The 19,003-nt window shown below is 39.3% G+C and overlaps 1 protein-coding gene across 1 annotated transcript in view; it reads left to right on the forward strand.

The window, feature by feature from the left end:
- IGF2R (insulin like growth factor 2 receptor) overlaps nt 1-17,684 on the forward strand; it is a 50,212-nt gene extending 32,528 nt beyond the window's left edge. Inside the window, exons 30-48 of the mRNA XM_005425676.2 lie at nt 137-273; nt 872-1,062; nt 1,629-1,755; nt 2,111-2,233; nt 3,239-3,501; nt 5,145-5,357; nt 6,278-6,427; nt 7,449-7,610; nt 8,095-8,296; nt 8,696-8,842; nt 8,975-9,209; nt 10,210-10,346; nt 10,867-10,981; nt 12,351-12,497; nt 12,966-13,150; nt 13,486-13,672; nt 14,726-14,890; nt 15,504-15,573; nt 15,991-17,684. Coding sequence (XP_005425733.1) covers nt 137-273; nt 872-1,062; nt 1,629-1,755; nt 2,111-2,233; nt 3,239-3,501; nt 5,145-5,357; nt 6,278-6,427; nt 7,449-7,610; nt 8,095-8,296; nt 8,696-8,842; nt 8,975-9,209; nt 10,210-10,346; nt 10,867-10,981; nt 12,351-12,497; nt 12,966-13,150; nt 13,486-13,672; nt 14,726-14,890; nt 15,504-15,573; nt 15,991-16,392 — 3,358 coding nt within the window. The 3' untranslated portion in view covers nt 16,393-17,684. The remainder of the gene's footprint in view (nt 1-136; nt 274-871; nt 1,063-1,628; nt 1,756-2,110; nt 2,234-3,238; nt 3,502-5,144; nt 5,358-6,277; nt 6,428-7,448; nt 7,611-8,094; nt 8,297-8,695; nt 8,843-8,974; nt 9,210-10,209; nt 10,347-10,866; nt 10,982-12,350; nt 12,498-12,965; nt 13,151-13,485; nt 13,673-14,725; nt 14,891-15,503; nt 15,574-15,990) is intronic.
- The last annotated feature ends 1,319 nt before the right edge of the window (nt 17,685-19,003 follow it).

The following is a 19,003-nucleotide window of genomic DNA, read 5'->3' on the forward strand; positions in this document are numbered from 1 at the left end:
ATTTGAAGTTTCTGGGGACCACTGTGTCTGATGCAGACTTCCAATGTAATACTCTGCTTAGAGTTATGAGGTTGAAATTCCTGTAGTAACTTAAGAATTGCAACATTATTTTACATGCCTTTAATCTTTTGTACAGGGATGCTGAAGGAAATTTCTATGACTTTTCATCCCTGACACGACACAGGGAGAACTGGGAGGCCATTGCTATATCTGCTACTACGCAGAAATACTACATTAATGTCTGCAGGCCTTTGGTACCATATAGTGCTACACGTAAGTGCAAAATACAGATATATTCTTCCTATAGCTAGGGAGGCAAGTGGCAGGACAGTACTGCTGGTGACTGTTCTGAGTGAAATAAATCACAAAGCAAAGCATATGGAGACAGTGGTGTGATTTTAGCACCAGAGGGAAAGGTAGATTGTGAGCCTGATTTCCATCTGCTTAGTGGGTGAGATTCACTAGCAGCTCTTCCCTTGATAGCTTTGACACTCTAGCTCTTCAGTCCTTATCCAAAATTTGCTATAGCTCTTAAAGATTAAAATTATCAGTTCAGAATTTCCCTATGGTGTCTTCTGACTGACTCTACATTTCATACAGTGCAAGGCCAGACGGTAGCCTTCCACTCTGTAGTAATCTACTTCCCCTGTGGTAGCTGCCACTACTTTTTGCATGTTTTTAAGTGAAGTGAGACAATTGTTGCTAGTTGCAATTTTTGGGGAAAATGCGCCCCAATGAATATGGTTTGGACGATGGCTTGGAGATAGATCAGCCGTGATATACCTGAAAGTAGAGTAGTGGACCTTTATTCCAGGCAAGTACACCTTACTAACCTTTGGAGTAATAATGCAGTTTTTGTTTATCTATATAGGTTCCTGCCCTTCTGATGCTGCTGCCTCCCTCATTGAGGGTACAAAATGTACCAGTCTTGGGGAAGTGGCTGATGGTCCTCGTTGGGAAAATGTCACTTTTATCCTGAAATATGTCAATGGAGATCTGTGTCCGGATCAAATGCGGAACAAAACAACAATATTGCGACTCAAGTGTGATGAAAGCAGAATTGTAAGTGGGTTCCTTCTGCTGGAATTTTATGTGTTCATGCAAACAGAAGGACTTATAGTACTTATAGAATTGTAGATGCTGAGCAATTTTTAAGAGATCGTTTTGTACACTCTGTTAGCACAAATTTTGTCATCTATAATAGTTTCAGATTGTCTGCTTACATCTTGAAGATGAATGTAGTGCAGGTTGGGAAGTGTTTCAAGTAGTAAATAATGCTATTGACTGTGTAGCTCTTAATTCTTGCACATCTCTATGCCTTGCCATTAAGTACTCTTCCATTTGATGAGATTTGAATTGCCTTTTGGATTTTCTATTGCCCTAGGCTACCTTTAGCTCTCCACTCATTAATTTTATTTCTCCTGATAATGATTCTGTACTATTGTGTATTTGACATAATGACAGTTAAATACTCTGTTCTTAGATTAATTCACTGGACTGTGATGATCTGTCAGGTTTTAGGACTGGTGTTTGAACTGAGCTCAGCTACAGACTGCAGGGATAAACCCATTGGCATGGAATCTTACACTATCACTCTATAGTTGCTCTCTCCACTGTTTTTTGTTCAGGAATCAAAGCCAGAACTTATAACTGCCATTGAAGATTGTGAATATACCTTCTTATGGTTCACGGCTGCTGCATGTCCTCTTAAAAGCAATGTGCAAAATGACTGTCGGGTAACTAATCCTGCCACAGGTAAGGAGGAGGCCTCAGGATTTTATATGTGGAAGAGGCTGCTGGAAGCAGCACTGCTGTGTTTGTGTTCTTGAGGGACTTTGTTAGTAAAGAGCAATATGACCCATCATCTGGATAGTGACCAACAAGCTTACTGATGGTAGAAATCTCTTGTACTGCAATGTCACTTGGAACATAAATAGCTGATAGTTCAAAACTAGTTTTTCCTCTGTTAATGTGAATAAGTAACTGTTTTCCTAGCAGACAAATAGCTTAGCTTCCTACTAAATTACATTACTGAAAGCTTATAATACAAAGAAGTATCTTGATTTTGAATCTGAGTAAGAGATTAAATTGTTCCCTGATCTCCCTATAGGCCACCTCTTTGATCTGACATCTTTAAAGCGAGAGTCTGGCTATACCATCAGTGATTCACACAACAGAATAATTGAGTTGAATGTTTGTGCTGAAGTTAAAAGTTCATGTGCTAATGGAGCTGGTAAGCAACTTCTCCTCTCTGGTACTGTAATCATTGACTATAGGGTAACCAAGAGAAATGCTTATGCTCAAGTTTACTGTAAAATGTGATGTTTTACTGCAAATGCAGAAGGAGTGAAGGGAGCAGCTGGTGCCTGTACTGACTAGGAAAAGAACCTAAAGCTGTTTTAGGAAATGAGGCCATATATTTTTACCCAACACCATTCACATGGGCTCACTTCAAGTCCCAGTCCCTTTAGTTCCTAATGAATGGAGATGAGGGCAGGAATGTAGTTGCTTCTACTGCATGTCTTTAATGCTGTGAAAATGGAGACATTACAATCTTCCAGCTAGGATGAACTTGATAGTGTTGCATTGCTGTAATACATCTGCACTGGGCTTTGTGTCTGCACTTCAAACCTTTGCCCGTCCTCTTTCTAACTTTCTGTTCTGTTCTGGGTGCTTCTGAAACATCAGCAGAAGTTCACTTTCTGCTTAATTAACTGGTTTTATAGCTGCTTAATTGCAGGTTGAATTACTAGCTCTTGTGTCAAATTGAATATGAAAATGAAATAATACTTAAGCATCTTAAATGCTAAAATAGGAATATTGCTTGTCGTGAAAATTATTTTTGTGGAGCTGGAAGAACATATTGGATTGATTTGGTTTTTAAGACACATCTTAATAAAAATATATATAATCTGTCTGACATATTGTGTTAATTGCTTGGTTTTCAGAGATGTGATAACCAAACACTGCTCTGTGGCTGCTTAAGCATGTATGGGTGCAGGACATTCAGCTGGTTGACGAAGTAATGAAGGCAGTATTTATTTAGTCTTTGTGTCAGTGCAGTTCAGCTCAGTTTAGTGGCAACTCTGGATGCTGTGGCAAAGCCATTCTTTATTAGGAAAATTAAAATGATGCTAAAATCTTAATGTTCCTGCTGTTTATGTTGTATGGTGCAATTTTTGAGGGCAGTTGCATCAGACTTGATCTGTTTTCTTAATTTTTCTTTTTTCCATTTTAGCTGTCTGCATCACAAGTGGCCAAAAACCAGTTAATGCTGGAAGACAGAGTAAAACTTTAAGTTATGAAGATCAGGTGTTAAAGCTTGTCTATGAAGATGGAGATCCTTGCCCTGCAGACCCTGCACTGAAGCATAAAAGTTATTTTAGCTTTGTGTGCAAGTCTGATGCTGGAGATGACAGCCGTCCTGTTTTTGTGTCTTTTGACGAGCAGACATGCACTAGTTACTTCTCTTGGCATACTTTCTTGGCTTGTGAAGAAGAGGTAAGAGTCATGTTTGCAGAAAACACTCGTGGGACTTAAAATTTCTGAGAGGGGTTAGATATAATAGCAGTATGTTTTAAATTCCTTGAGAGAAAGATTTCTTCCTGTAGTACAGAACCCAAGTTCATGTAGGAGTTCTTGAATGCTTTCCATACTAACATTTAAACAGGGGTGAGCAATACTTGACAAACTCCTTCTTAGCGTGTTGAGCCAAGTTAAAACTTCTAACACTTGAGAATAACCCCTTTGTGGAACCTACTTAGCTGCTTTAGAGTTCAAATTGAAGCCATAGGGTGTCATGTTGGGAAGCAATGGTGAAGATCCTCCACTGCAGTGGGCCAGCAGAGCTGACTTGAGGAAGGATAACATCTCTGTGCATGGGGATAATCTTTGTTTCTGGGCAGGTGACTAGAGGCCAGGCAAGTGCAGGATCAATTTGCTTGGTGCAAAACCCAATAAACCTTGAGAGAGCGAATTTAGAGTCTGCTTCTGATGTACAGCACGTGTTGTAACAATCTGGTCAGTTTGGTTGAACTGATGCTCCAGACAATGCATTGAGGTAGTCTTTAGTTAATTTTAGCTATTTAAAAATGACCAGTAGAGGGTGGGTGTGTGCATGGAGTAAAAGGCAGCACTAGGAATAGAAGGCCAAATGAACTATTGGATGAGTCTAGATCTTTTCTTAATACCTGAATATTTTCTTTTGTGACTCTGCATAATCATTCTTTTTGCTGCTTTGATTACCTCTAGTGTGACTATCATTCTCTGCAACACGTCTGCAACAAGTTGTTTTTCCTCCTTATCACTGTTTCTACAATACTACAATAGCTCTTGCTTCCATTTAGAAAAAAGATGTTCCAATTTTTCTTTCACCAACAGGAACTGCCACATTCTCTCCTTCAGCTACACACAGTTCTGGTTTCCCCTTCAATAATATGTACCGTGTTGCAATACAAATCAACAATACCTAACCCCGATGTTTTCTAGCCTGTTAATTCCATCTGGTGATCTGTAGTGACATTCTGATCCCTTTTTTTCACAGTGACCCAAGCTATTTCAGTATGATGATATCTAGGTAGTGACAATGATTATTTGTCCTGAAATTTAATGGTAATTGTGTTAGTTGCTTCTTTTCCAGTATCTAAAGAAGAATAGATTTCCCAAATTCCTCATAGACTCTCAGTAGGTTATGCATTTTAAGAGTGTGTGAAATTGGTTCTGAGGAAAGGCAGTACTCAAGCCATCAACTTGCAATACACTAACTTTACATTGTTATAATGTTGTAACCGGGCTTGTTTCTTGGAAGTGGTGTGGATGAGGAGAGGAAGGCATGGGGCCTGATCTGATGAAGTCATAGTGACTATGTGTGCTGGTGTATGTGTGCCAGAGCTTTGTCTTGGTATTCTTCTGATAGGGACTCCATTCCATAAGAATGTTTAAATGATCCAGATTTTTCATGTGCTGCTTATAGGTGCTTAGCGTTTATAGACAAGCAAAAATTATAACAAATTTACTTACTGCTTTACTTACGTTTGAAACTATTAAATGTAGCCATGCTTCTGGCCCCAAGAAGGATAAGGTGTTTGTCAATTAATCAAAGCAAGTAATAAAAGAATAAGAGCAGTAAATATACCTTCTTGTAGGTGAAGTGCTCAGTGATGAATGGCAGTTCCATTATTGACCTGTCTCCTCTGATCCATCGCACTGGGTATTACGAGGCATTTGTGGATGAAGATATTACAGATGTTTCTCCAGATTTCTACATCAACATTTGTGAGCCTCTCAATCCTATCAAAGATGTCAATTGCCCGCCTGGAGCAGCTGTTTGCATGGTTCCTGTTAATGCATCACCAATAGTAAGTACTATGCCAAAAATCACTGAAACGTGCATTTCCTTAATAGTTTAATATTGTATCCCTGCCTAGAGACCCGATTTGAACCAGAGGCTTGACAGTGGATTAAAGAAATGAATGCAGAATCAAAATCTCCTCTGCAAAGTTCTCTTTTATTGCTATTTTTTAAGTATTTTCCTATACTGAACCCCACTGGTCTTTTTTGGATGTCTGAAGATTAAATACAGTGATAAATCTAAAAATTGCTACAGAGAATTTTTTTTCATGTAGCGGCAAAGAATTTGTGTGCCCAAGTGCTGTGTGCCAAATATGGACACTGGGAAGCAGAACGTCTTAGCCATTCTGTGGCTTAATTGATCTTGTGATAGGCTGTTGCAATTGGAAGCAGTCTAGATGCTAGTATGCTTCAAAATGCACTTAGGTCTTTCTTGTGAGAACTTGACAGCTACATAAGTAGCAAGCCTGTTATAGAGGATTGACTAACTTGACTGTGTCATTACCTTGTGAGAGCTAGGCTTTTTCTTTTGAGGATTTGTTTGCAAGCTCTTGAAGATAGATGCAAAAAGCTGTGATTGTTTTCAACGAATTTCCATAGTCATGTAGGGACCTTATTCCATTGTTAATGCTATTTTTAAGTGATGTGGTGTTAATTTGGCACATTGATGTAAAGAAGAATCTACCTCTAAGTGGCAGAAACTTTTGTCAAGCTCAGTGAAAAACTATTTTGAGTTGCTCACCTTCTGTTTTGTTAGGATTGAAATGTAATGGCTGTTCTTTGAGTATAGATGCAAGTTTTCGAAAGTGTAGTAGTTGTGCTTCTGTGTAAACCAAATAGATGAATCTGAATTGATCTGAATCTCTGGGCTGATCTGGAATCTAGGTGTGTCCTGTAATTCTATTAATACATATTTTTGCTTGTGTAGGATATTGGTCGTGTTACTGAACCTCCCCAGTTCAATAAGGCAGCAAATGAAGTTTACATCACTTACAACAGCACTACTCCTTGTCACATAAACAACGGATTGAACTATACTTCTATTATTGTATTTCACTGTGGCCAAGGAACTGGTCTGGTAAGACATCTATTAAACTTAGGTTGATATTGGAATTTAGTGGAAAGTGGGTAGTAACCAGTGTTAGCTTTGTTTAAAACTAAGTAAGGATTTGTTTCTATAATGTATGGATGGACTCGTTTCAAGAAGAAGTATCATATTTTTTTTCTTGACTGGCCAAAATTTTATTGAGGGCATGAACTTAAGCTTGAGAGTAACAGGTTCTGATGATTTCAAGCATCAAATTCTACAGAAGTAATGTAATGATAACTTATTGCTGATATTAAACTTAATGCTGTATTGCACCTCGTTTAGATCATAAAGTTTGTACTTGTACCTCAAGCTAACACAAGAACCAGTATACCTGTAGAGGTATTACTCTGAAGTGTTCCCCCTATGCTGTAACATTTTCTATAGTCACACACAACTTTAAAGATTTGCAATTAGTTAACTTGTGTTTTTATTTTGTGTTAACACCTGGACACTAAAATGAGCTTGCCTGGTGATGTGAATCTAATGCTTCTTGAATTTTTTTAATGCTTCAACAAACTGTAAAGAAGCACTTTGATATGCTTTTCAAACTAGAGCATGCTGAAGATCATGAAACCATTTTCCATCAACATAGGGCATGAGCTGAAACTTGAGGTAGCTCTGAATATTATACATACTAATACTTCAGTTTAAAACATGATAAAGTAAACAATATTCTCTCTAGACCTTGACTCAGTGAAATTTCCTAATGCTCTCTGCATCAAGAAGCACAGCTCTCACACTTTTGCTTCTTGCAACTGTGCTGAACATCAAAATCTCAGCCCTAATTAAGAAGAAAGCTTGTGTACCTTGATTGTTTTGTGGAGCTAGGTAGAATGCACTTCCCTTGAAAATTTTTTTGGTAGTGGTTATAATACAGTGTTTGTCCTACAATCAATGAAGTCTAGCCATGGTAGTAACGGAGATTAACTACTGGGGAAGGGGGAAAGTGCAGAGACAACAACAAACTCTCCAAAAATTAAATGTGTCTTCCTGTGTTCTTTGGTAACAGGGTATGCCAAAGATGATAAGGAAAGTTGACTGCACATTTGTGTTTGAGTGGGAAACTCCACTTGTGTGTCCTGATAAAGTGAAAACTTTGGGCTGCTCTGTGATTGATGAACAGCTGCACTATACATTTAACCTGACCAGCCTTTCTGGAAAATCATTTGAGGTAATGCCTTCTTGTGGTGTGACTGTTTTTTTTTTAAATTTATAATAGCCTATTGCTATCAACATGTTGAAACTGCAGGAAGGATTTCTTTTAAGCATTCTGTATGAGAAAAACCTGAAACGTGCTGTGGTCAGTATCGATACTTGTTTGGCTTCTGACAGAGGGAATAATATTAGAGAGTATAACATTTTAATGTTTTTGAGAGTGAAGTTAATGGACACAGTGATGGGTAAAGGAATGAGAAATCTTCACCTTTGACAGACTCTTGGATGAGAAAGCAGGTCTGCTGAATGTATTTTATCTGTGATCCTGTGAGCTTTATCTGCAGTTTAGTCATATTAAGGAAGGCCAGACTTGAAAAATTAGTTATCTCTTCCTCCTGCAGTATGCAAATCCTGCCTGAGACTTGGTTTTATGAAGCACTTGTGTGATTTTGTAAGCACTGACTCTAGACTTGCTGTGATGCTTCTGATTGTCTACACAGGTATTTTCTGGAGCCAACAATTACCACATTGGTGTGTGCAGTGTAGGCTTGCCCCAGGGAAAATGCAGAGATGGGGCAGTGTGTCTGACATCCAAAAGTGGTGTGTCATCTTTTGGAAACATAAAGGAAATGAGAATGGACTATAGCCACCAGGATGAAACCGTCATCTTGCAATACACAGGAGGTGATCGGTGCCCTCCAGGTGAGATTGAAGCAGACCCATTCTTTATGTTCAAAACTTGTCAGAATATTTTTCCCTTAAAACATGAGGTTTTGTTGTGACAGGAGGAAGCAACCAAGATTTTACATACAGCAATAGAAACATGCAGTTTTGCTAAATCACAAGCGTCATACTAATCTGGCAAAATCAACATGTATCTCCCTGGAAGAGACAGTGCAACTTTTCTGTAGGGATAATTGTTGCTAATTGTATAGCTACATCTGGTTTTCTAATTGGGTTTAAATTCAATGTTTCAGTATTTCTGTTGTCTGCCACTGACCTTTCTTTAGTATTGAAGTACAGGCTTTGAACAAAGTTCTGAATACGGATATGCCTCTATTCTGCTGTGTGTATTTATGAGATTATACCTTTCCTTCTCAGTGACCTACAAGGGAGAGCTCTGTGTGTTCCCCTTCAAGTACAAAGGGAAGACCTATGAGGAATGTATTACAGAAGGGAGGAATAAGCCATGGTGTGCTACAACTGAAAACTACCAGGGAGATGAAAAGTGGGGATTCTGTAGTAGCAGTAAGTACTTCCTATACTTTATGTACAGGGGCGTTAACTAACACAGAGATTTATCTGCACTAAAATCCATACATGCCTGCAAGCCTCCTGTAAAATCCACTTTTTCTTTTTTTCCAACCTTTCTGCTTATAGCAACTGCAAGAAAGGAATCTACCATTATCTTTACATGTGATGAAAATGCTGGTGATGGGAGCCCATACCTTCTCAGTGAGACTCTTGGTTGTGCTGTGACATTTGAATGGAAGACTCAAGCTGTTTGTCCTCCCAAGAAAATTGAGTGCAAATTTGTCCAAAAACACAGAACATATGACTTGAGAATGCTCTCTTCCCTGACAGGATCATGGATCTTTTTCCACAATGGGAACTGGTGAGTAATAAGCAACACACAGGCAGCAGCTTGCTTATCAGTAAAGTTGCAATGTGGCATAGAATTTCTGTTTAGTCCCTGCTCAGTGTCTTTAAGCTGTCAGTGCTTAACACTTCATATAAATGAAAAAAACTGAGAAAGGAACCCTTTTTAGCTGAAGGGAGTGAGTAATCACATGCTTCATTCTCACCCTTTCCCTCTATTGGTAACCCTTTATAAAGGATGAATACATCTAAACGAAAAGCTATTTTAAAACTTTGTATTTGAACTGCTATCTTAAAAATGTAATTTTGTTATTGAAATGCTATTTTTTTGGATTCTTAATCTTGTTGAAGAAAAATATTACTTAGTTGCTTTCTTTTGTCTCAAATGTACAACTTATTTTCTGTTGTTTTACTGGGGCTTTTCACCCATGTTTCTCAGTGTATTAGCATAGTGGAAAATATGGATGTCAGGAAGTCATCAACCTCTCCAGCCTCCCTCCTCCAGCTAGGAAATAGAAATGAACTGGCAAGGATGAGAGTGTCTAATTCTAAAGTTATGATAAACTGTGGGGTAGCAAAACGCTTCATTCACCACCTTGCTAGGAGTTCTCTGCTCTAACGTTTCCAAGCTGATATAACTCCAAGGAGATGCTGAATTTAGGGTAGTACTATAACTTTTATAAATGAAAAAACTTCAGGATATTTCTTGACTCTGTTCCAATTCCTAGTCTGGACCTAGGTCAAAATTAATTAGTGACCTAATCTGGTAAATGATCAATTTTTTTTTTTAATTTATCTTCCTTTTAAAAATTTTTTCGGCACAGTCTTTTACTTGAAAATGATTGTTAGAAGTAATCTGCCAAACCTTAGTACATGTTTTAGTCTGTCAGCTAATTTGAGATTTAGTTTGTTGCAACCTGTCTAGCTTGCCACAAAGATTCTAAAGTTTGTTTATCACTTCTTCAGTTTAGCCTAAATGAATTTTAAAGAAGTTTTGTCTTCCATATTCTGTATAGGTACTATGTGAACCTTTGTCAGATGGTGCATGAGGGACCCAAAGGCTGCCCTGAAAGAGCCAGTATTTGCAGGAAAAGCTATAATGGAGATGTTCAAGTTCTTGGACTTGTTCATACACAGAAGCTGAATGTGACAGGTAGAGTTACTTTTTCTTCCTGTGGAGAGCTAGAGATTAAAGGTTTAAATCTTACAGCCTGGTTGTAGTAGTTTTTAAATTATGCTGAAGCCTTTATTTTGAAATATTTTTATCAGTGAATCTTCTGTTTAAAAATGAAAACCTAATGTGATGTTTAAGGCATGAGAAAACATTGAAGCAATTAAACAGTTTTGTCATTAAAGCTTTAAGAAATGAATTATCTATCTGAATATTAAGAAACCCTTTTATTACAGTCAGGATACCCAAACACTGGCGCAGGTTGTCTAAGGAGGTTGTGGAGTTTGCTACCTTGGAGGTATTCAAAGGCTGTCTGGACACAGTCCTGACAGCTGGCCACAAGTGACCCCACTTGAGCAGGGAGTTTGGACCAGATGACCTCCAGGGATCCCTTCCAACCTCAGCCAGTCTGTGATTCTATAGTTGTGAGAGGGCAGAGGAGCAAAGGAAATTTCTGACAGCTGCTTACAAAAACCTTTTGTCACTTTTTTTTTTCTTCTAGGTGATACAGTGTATATTAGTTATTCCAGTGGGCAAGAATGTAGGAACAATAAGAAAGTGACAACAATTATAGAACTGAAATGTGCAAGAACAGTTGGCATGCCCATGCTGCAGAGGTGAGTAATAAACTTACATACCTTCATGGCTGATTTATACCTCTCTAGTAAACCCTTAAATCTCAGGACAGGAACTCTCTGCTCTGTTGGACAGTCCCTAAAATAATCCATGGTCTGTGCTTGGAAGGTATAGAGTCTTCTGGACTTTGTGCAGTTGTTCCTTTCCATAAACATAATATTTTGTGTTTATCTTAACATTTTTGGGAAAAAATTAGCATTCTGCTTCCGAATTAAATCTGACAATGGTTTGGATGCTGTTGTTTTCAGTGTCAGTATCCAGTGTCATTGTACAACCACTCTTACCTCTGTCCAAAATCCATTTATTAAAGAACATTTTCTGTAGGTAAGTGATTGAGCTAATAAAGCATAGGTTATTTCTGCCTCAATACAGTGTATTTAACCAGAAGCTCTCTAAAATAAGGTATATATGCATGATCACAAATACTAAGAAAGCTTGAGGACTTTTTGCTTTGTCTTGATATTATTAACTCAGTATTGCTTGTAGAATTGGAAAACTGAACAAAATGCTCTTGTGAGTCAAAGAGCTAGGCAGTAAAGTCTGACTAGCGGTCATGGTTTAAGAATGGTATTCTCTAATTCAGTGTTCCCACTGAAACTACACACTGCTTGTTCCCCCCTTTTCTGTTCTGAGGGCTGGAGAGGAGATGTGGGAGCACAAAAGGTACAGATTATGGGTTGAAATAACAGTTTACTGGAAATAAATGAGTTAAGAAAAAAAACCAGTAACAGCAATAATACCAATGACAGAGGGTACAAGAAGGAGCTGACTGATTTAAACAAGACAACGATAGGTGACTGGCATCCCTCTGCCATGCTGTGCTGGCCCAGAAGGGACCCCTTCTCCCTAGAAAAGGTGTCCTCCCCCCTGCTAGGTGTTCCTAGCAATGATGTGAGCTGGTATAGATAACCTCTGGGTCCTGGCCATGTCCTTTCCTGGCTACTGCAAAAATACTACCCTGTCATGGCCAGAACCATGACACTAGCTTATACCTCTTGTCTTGCTTAAATAAAAGGCAAGTTTAACATGCTGCAGAAAAGGAGCCTGTTGTGTTTGCTTGCTAAAATATATCAACCAAACCCTTTGATACACGGTGGGAATTCTGGAATTTTCAGTAGGAAATTCAGGTGCAGCCAAGTCTTCTAAAATCATGAAACTGCAGAAAAATCCAATGTAATTCTTCAGATACCTTTGTTTTGTGTGCTGCTTGGCTATTTTAGCTTACTCCAGGTGTGATGCTTAGGCAGGACATTGTCACATGTGGGTTTGCAGTTGTCTTTTCCTTTTCTCAAGATGCTAAAAACTTGTTACTCTTTCCTGGAATCATCAGCTTTATCTTTTATTTGGTAGGTTTGATGAAGAAAACTGTGCTTACTACATCACGTGGGACACACGTGCAGCTTGTGCTGTGAAGCAGCAGGAGGTAGAGGTGGTGAATGGAACAGTCATTAATTCTGCAACTGGGAAAAACTTTTCTTTAGGGGATGTTTATTCCAAGTGAGTAAAACAAACCCAAACAAACCCCAAAACAGCAGAATGGTAGAACTAGTTACCTTTCTGGAGAAAATTGCTAACCTGTGCCATTTTTCATAGCTGCAGAGCACACCACGTGGTTCTCACAGTCAGTAGTGTGTATGAGCCACTGAATCATGCTTTTGTCTTCATACTATCTTAAACCTTTGAAGGTATTTATGTGGTCTCTCACACATTGAGGGCAGGATAGCTGGAAAAATCTGCTTTCTGTCCTTACAAAGGATTATATTTATGCTAAATATAATCTTTATTTCTACTTCAAGGAGGAAGCCACAGTCCTGAATCTTTTCTGGTTGCTGAATCACTCAGCATGCTCTGGAATCAACCAGTGATAGCAGATAGCACCTACCACTGTTGCCAGTCTTATGTCTTAGGAATAACCCCAACATGTGAGTTTAGGCTTAAGAATAGATTTTTCCTCTGTTTCCTCAGGTTGTACACAGCTTCTGGTGATGTACGGACAAATGGTGATAAATATGTGTATGAAATTCAACTTTCTGGTATAACAAACTCAAGTTCCCCAGAATGCTTTGGAGCCAACATCTGCCAGGTGAAAACCAATGAGCGGCGCGTTCGGAGAGTTGGTTCTGCCAGAAATGCCAAATACTATGTTGATGGTAAGTACGTACTCACCAGACAGAATTGCTTGATGCTCTGTGAATTGCTTCAACAGAAAATGGTTCTTGGTTGAGTCTGTCTAGCACAATTTAGATTTCTTCTTTTTTTTTTTTTCTCTGTGTAAGCTCAGTTGCAAATATGGTTTTAATAGGGGTTAGGGCTTGACACTTGAAAACAGAAAGACTTGAATTTGGAAGACTTTCATCTCCTGTTTTCATCTGTGCTCATGCTGCATGAGCAATGATTTCCTTTAGGTAGCTACTTTTTTTTTCCCAGGGTCTAGTGTTTACAGATTGTTCTCAAGGAAGTAAACTGTTTTTTCTTCTTGTTGTAGATGATGATTTGGATGTCATATTTTCATCTGACTCCAGGTGTGGTAAAGATAAAACAAAGTTTGTGTCTTCAACCATTTTCTTCCACTGCAATCCAGAAGCAAAGGAAGGCATCCCTGAATTCCTTCATGAGACAGCAGATTGCCAGTATTTGTTTACCTGGTACACATCTGCTGTGTGTCCATTAATGTGAGTAGATAATGTGCATTAATGTTTCCTGAAAGCAGCTTCTGTCAGCGCTTTTCATTAAAAGGCTTTTTTGTATTTATTTGTCACAGTGATTGGGAAAAGGGGAAAAGCTAAAAAAGCAGTAAGGTTATAGATAAACTGATGATCATGTATGCAGTGTTCGGCACATGACTACTGAATTAAAGCTTGCCAAACCGATCTGGATTTACAGCTGGAGAGGCACAGTGGAATTAATATAATTGTTTTCACTAAGTAAAAGCTACTGTAGCTGACAGAACATGCTATTTCATGTTACTGAGAGGAGCAAACAGTTTGTGTGTGAGATGTTTAGTCCCCCTTGCCTTACCGTCTGGAAAACTTTGAAGCTGTGACAAAGACTGGCCTTCCCCTCTATCTGCCCACTTCTTTATCCTGGAATGGAATATCAGTACAGGTGTTCAAGGAGCAATGAAGCATTTCTGCAATTAAATATGATCAGTTAATCTACTGATTAGTTAGGGGACAGTGTTAAAAGGGGACTGTCTGTATCTAGGTGCTTGCAATGTTCCTGACAGGTAGGCAGCCTCACTGTGAAAAGTGGAGTGACTACTTCTGGGAGTGTTTACTTTCTGGCTGCCAGCTTGAAAGCACAGGCAAACTCTTGATTCTGATTTAAATCTGTTGAGGGAGTTTGGTGTGTGTAGTGCCATAGTCAGATGAGAGGTAGATAATTTCTGTAGCTGTTGGAGCTTCCTCATGTTCAGATTCAGTTCTAAAACAGCAGCTTTGTGTGGATAACTGCTGCTGTATAAGCTTTGGGGTGCTTAATTGTGCTGTGCAGTCTTGACTGTAGTTTCATGCACTATTTGATAGCATACTGGGATGTAGGCACAGTACATACATTTGGGTTTTTCAGGTTGTTTTTTACGTAGATGAAATCCCCTACATTCAGTTCATGCAGCTGTTAGGTTGGAATGACTGGATGGTGTGGCATGTCTTCTTTTGATCTGCTGTTTCTAATCCAGTTTAACAAAATTTATCAATAGATCTTATCTTTTCAATTTACATTGCTAGATCAACCAATGATCCAGGAAACAATCATCACCAGACAGATGAGGAGACCCAAATACATAAAGGTCTTTCAAGGAGAAGCCAGGCTGTTGGTGCTGTGCTTAGTGTCCTCCTGGTTGTTCTCATTGCATGTCTCATAATCTTGCTGTTCTACAAAAAAGAGAGGAGGTAAGAAATTATTAAGAGGCTTTAGAAGTTTCTTTATCAGAACTTGGTTTTCTGCCAGAAATGAAATGGAACTAGTAAACTTCAGAGGTTTGGGTTCTGTTTTTCAGTTGGCAGCATCAGCTGTCAAACTGCTGGTTCCTTCAAATTCTCCATTACTGTCTGAAGGCCCATGTAAAGAGAGCTGGGGTGTACAGCTGAGTTGGTCTAGAATCTCTTGTGGGCAGCTGCTAATTAAGGAGCATAAAACAGTATGACAATATTGTTAGTATTTGATATCCCTCCACTTTCATGGAATCAGACTAGATCCATACAACAGTATCAGGGAAAAAGTGCAAGTCCTGCTGTTCCTCTGCTTTCCAGATGACTTTTGGGGTGTTTTCACCTTAGATATGAAGGCCAGAGGGGTTTCAGAACAGTAAGTCTGAAGCTGTAGCAAGGGGGAAGATGTACATCATCCTGAACTGGATTTGGATAGAGTGGTTCAGGGTCAGTGTGATAGGTTGTAGCTCATTTGTTGACATGCTTTATGTTGATGGTAAAATTCCAGTGAAGAAAAGCAAGGGCTAATAAGTGGATATAGTGTTCCTAATATAATATTCTTTCCTTTGTTTAGGGAAATTGTAATAAACAAGATAACAAACTGCTGCAGAAGATCATCTGGTGTTTCTTACAAATACACAAAGGTAATGCAGTGACAAAATCAAATTTGTTTCTTGTCGCGTTTTCTGAATAGGAAGCTTTTGCTAATAAATAAATAACCCCCTTAATTCCTTATTCCTTAAGTGCATGGAAACCATATGGTGTGGCATCAGGAAAGCCACATAGCTGATATATATATATATATTTATATTGTGAAATGGGTAAGGAAGATGCAGTTGAGAAAATGAAGAGCAGTCCATAAATCCCCAAATAACATGTAAATGTACAAGAAGAGAACCAAGTCAGTTTCAGCTCAGTGAAAAGTGATGCTCTTGCAGTGCTTACTGTCTCACAGCTGCCTTAAACCAAGGCCGTGCATGCTGCGGGGTCTGACCACTGGAGAGATCAGTGTGTGTTGGTCAAGAGTGGCAGATGCAGTCTCCTCTTTTCTTTTCTTGCAGATAAGCAGTGAAGAAGAAGCTAATGAGAATGAGACAGAGTGGCTTATGGAGGAAGTTGCAGCACCAAATCCAAGAACAGCCAAAGGAGGGCAGGAGAACGGTCACATTGCTACAAAGTCTGTTACGTCTGAAGCCCTTACCTCTCTCCATGTGGATGATCTGGACAGTGAGGATGAAGTGTTAACTATTCCAGATGTAAAGATTCAAACAGGAAGAGGACTAGACAAGAGCAAGCACCCACAAAAGAAGCCACACAATTTTGGCAGTGATAACAAATCTTATTTACTGAATGGAGGAAAGGAAACAAAAGCAATAGCAAAGCCAGGCCAGCATCAGGCACAGAACTCTACAAATACAGCATCGTTTCATGATGATAGTGATGAGGACTTGTTGAATATTTAATAACCCTTCTTGTGCCTAATCAAATATATATAGAGAGATTATATATAACAGGACAACATTTCCAACCAAATACGAGGACTTCAGCCTGAAAGATTTTTCTGAATTTTGCCTTTAACAAGAAACCATTGAAAAGGGAAGAAGAGAAAGATTTCTTGGTTGTTTACAATGATCTGTTCAGTAATGACTGGATTTCTGACATCCAGTTGGCTGAGTTAGTTGACTCTCTCTAGCCAGGACACTTTTTTTTTAAGTCTCAGCATAGATGTTAAATGCTTGCTTTAAAAAGAGAAACCTTTGAAAGGAAAAGATTAAGGCTTAATGAAGCCCCTGGCTTGTGAGACTCAAGTTATCCGACTACTATCGTTTTAACTCCTTGTATTTATTGATCCTCACTACTCAGGTTTGCTTAATAGTAACATGTTCTTCCTGCCGGCAGGGTATTCTTCTATGGGCTCACCCATTGTGAGACAAGGAAAAGTATAACTTTTGTGTGTTGGGATGATTTGATGTAAATTTTGGAACTGGTCTAATTTATCCTGTAAATTTGAATATCCATTCTAATTTAAACAGATCATTGGTTCAGAGGTGTGGACTGAAAGGTACAATTCTGTATAGCTTTAGCCTGAAATGGTTGCTGTTCTTCGCATGGTGTTTTTTTTTGTTTTTTTTTTTTTTTTGGTACTGGTCATATGACTGACTGCATCAGTATTTGCCTAAGCAGCTGACAAGCACCCAAAGATTTTTTTTTCCTTGATTATGGCTGGACTAGGCCAACTGCACAGAGAACCGGACTCTTCAAGAACGTAGAGGCAGAGTTCCTATAATACAGTCTGCACTACCCAGTTTGTCATCACCAAGAAAAACCCAAGGAATAGAGGAGCCCTAGTCTACATAATGCCTCTCTCTGGTATTAATTTCAAGAAAATAAATCTGGGCCAATATTTTCTGATAGCCTAATTTCTAGTCTGTATGCTATGATCCTGGCCATGATCATTGATTTGAAATGTTGCTGGTAATAAATGCAAGTCAGTTTTTCTCTAGCAGTCTTGCTCCTCTCCAGGTGTTTCCTAAATGAAATTATGGACAATGTTAGGGTTTCAAAGCATTGTACAAGAACATGCATTGGTCAGAATTTTTTGAAACTTTTTGTTGTTCCATTTGGCTGGCTTATTCAGTTTCAACAATGGTTTCTTTTTATAAAAACTCCATTTTGAATCAAAATAGTGTAATATAAAGTATTCAGCAATTTCAATAAAAGATATGAAGTGGGTATTCCAAATCCCACATTTCAAGTCTGGAATCTTTCTTGCACTATTCTGTGTGCTGCTCACCAGCCTGGTGAGGCCCTTTCCTGCTGTGATGGTTAATACTTCAATCATGTCACTCAAAATGAGAATCAGTGTTTGATGACAAAGATCAGAATATATAGGCAGGCCCTGGTGGTGTATTCATTCTTTAATCAGGCTTGGGTGTTCCTCTTGTATTGCTACAAGTGTAGCTGTGAGTCAGTTTGGCTTAAGCTGCATCTTTTCAAACTTAAATCAGCATTTTCATATTTATAGTTAGGGGAGCTTGCTGAAGTGAGAGGCTTGATGGTGTATTTTTAATTCTATCTGTTATCATTACAACAGTTCTCTCAATGCATGTCAGAGGGTTCTGCTTCCCTTGCCCAGGTCATCAGGGTTGGCATTTTGGAGTTACTTGATCCATGAACCAACTGCATGAAATTATTTCTTCTGCTAAAATCACACGGTCTCTTGGTTTGGGCTGTGCCTAGCAAGGCTTAGGTAGAACAGAGCTGCTCTGTCTGAGAGCGCATATCTGAGCAAAAACAATGTTATAATTTGTATCTGACAGTGGGTGACTTCAGTGCCTGGTCTTGGAACTATTGCCCACTTTTTACCCAGGCATTTGTAGGTAGCCTGGCTGAATCTTCCCTCATAGAGAGCTGGATGCATAACCAGCTTCACCAGATGATTTTTCCCAGAAGAATACTCAACTATGTGGAGGGAAGGGTTATGAGAATAGCAGTGCCCAGATGAGTCTGTACAAATGGCTGGGCCAGGAGCAGAAGCTTTGCTAGTCAGCATCACAACTCCTTGGGAAGTGTCCTTTAGAAACCCACCTGCCTGGCAGAGTTCACACAGCCCCTTCTGGGCTGGCTGCAGAGAGAATGGTGGGAAATGGGGAAAAATAGCCTAGTCTGGATCAAACTTCTGTAGTTCAAGTGAAACTTTTGCACACCATTACCAACTGTTTAAATAAAGCTGTTGGAAAAGAAGTGATGTGAGCGGGTTTTGGGTGTGCTTTTAAGATGCAGCCTAATGCCTTAGCTTCACCCACTTCCCAGGCAGGCTTTGACTTCAGTTCCCTTGGCTCCAGCTGAGTGCACACCTCCCCCTGCTGAGGGAGGTTGCAGGGGCTGGCTGTGAGTGTGGTGACTGCTCTGCACGTTTGTGTCCCTGTTCCCCTCCCCAGTTCCACATGGAGCTCCTGCAGCCAGGGAGGCAAAGGTCTGGAGTGGGGTGGTGCTGTGCTTGGCTGAGGGTGACACAGCTCTGAGTGGCCAGGAGAGGAGTTCTTGTTAACTTGGTGTAGATGCTCCTGACAG

Source organism: Geospiza fortis, unplaced genomic scaffold, assembly GCF_000277835.1.
Source record: "Geospiza fortis unplaced genomic scaffold, GeoFor_1.0 scaffold217, whole genome shotgun sequence".
In the NCBI taxonomy this organism is placed as follows: Eukaryota; Metazoa; Chordata; class Aves; order Passeriformes; family Thraupidae; genus Geospiza; species Geospiza fortis.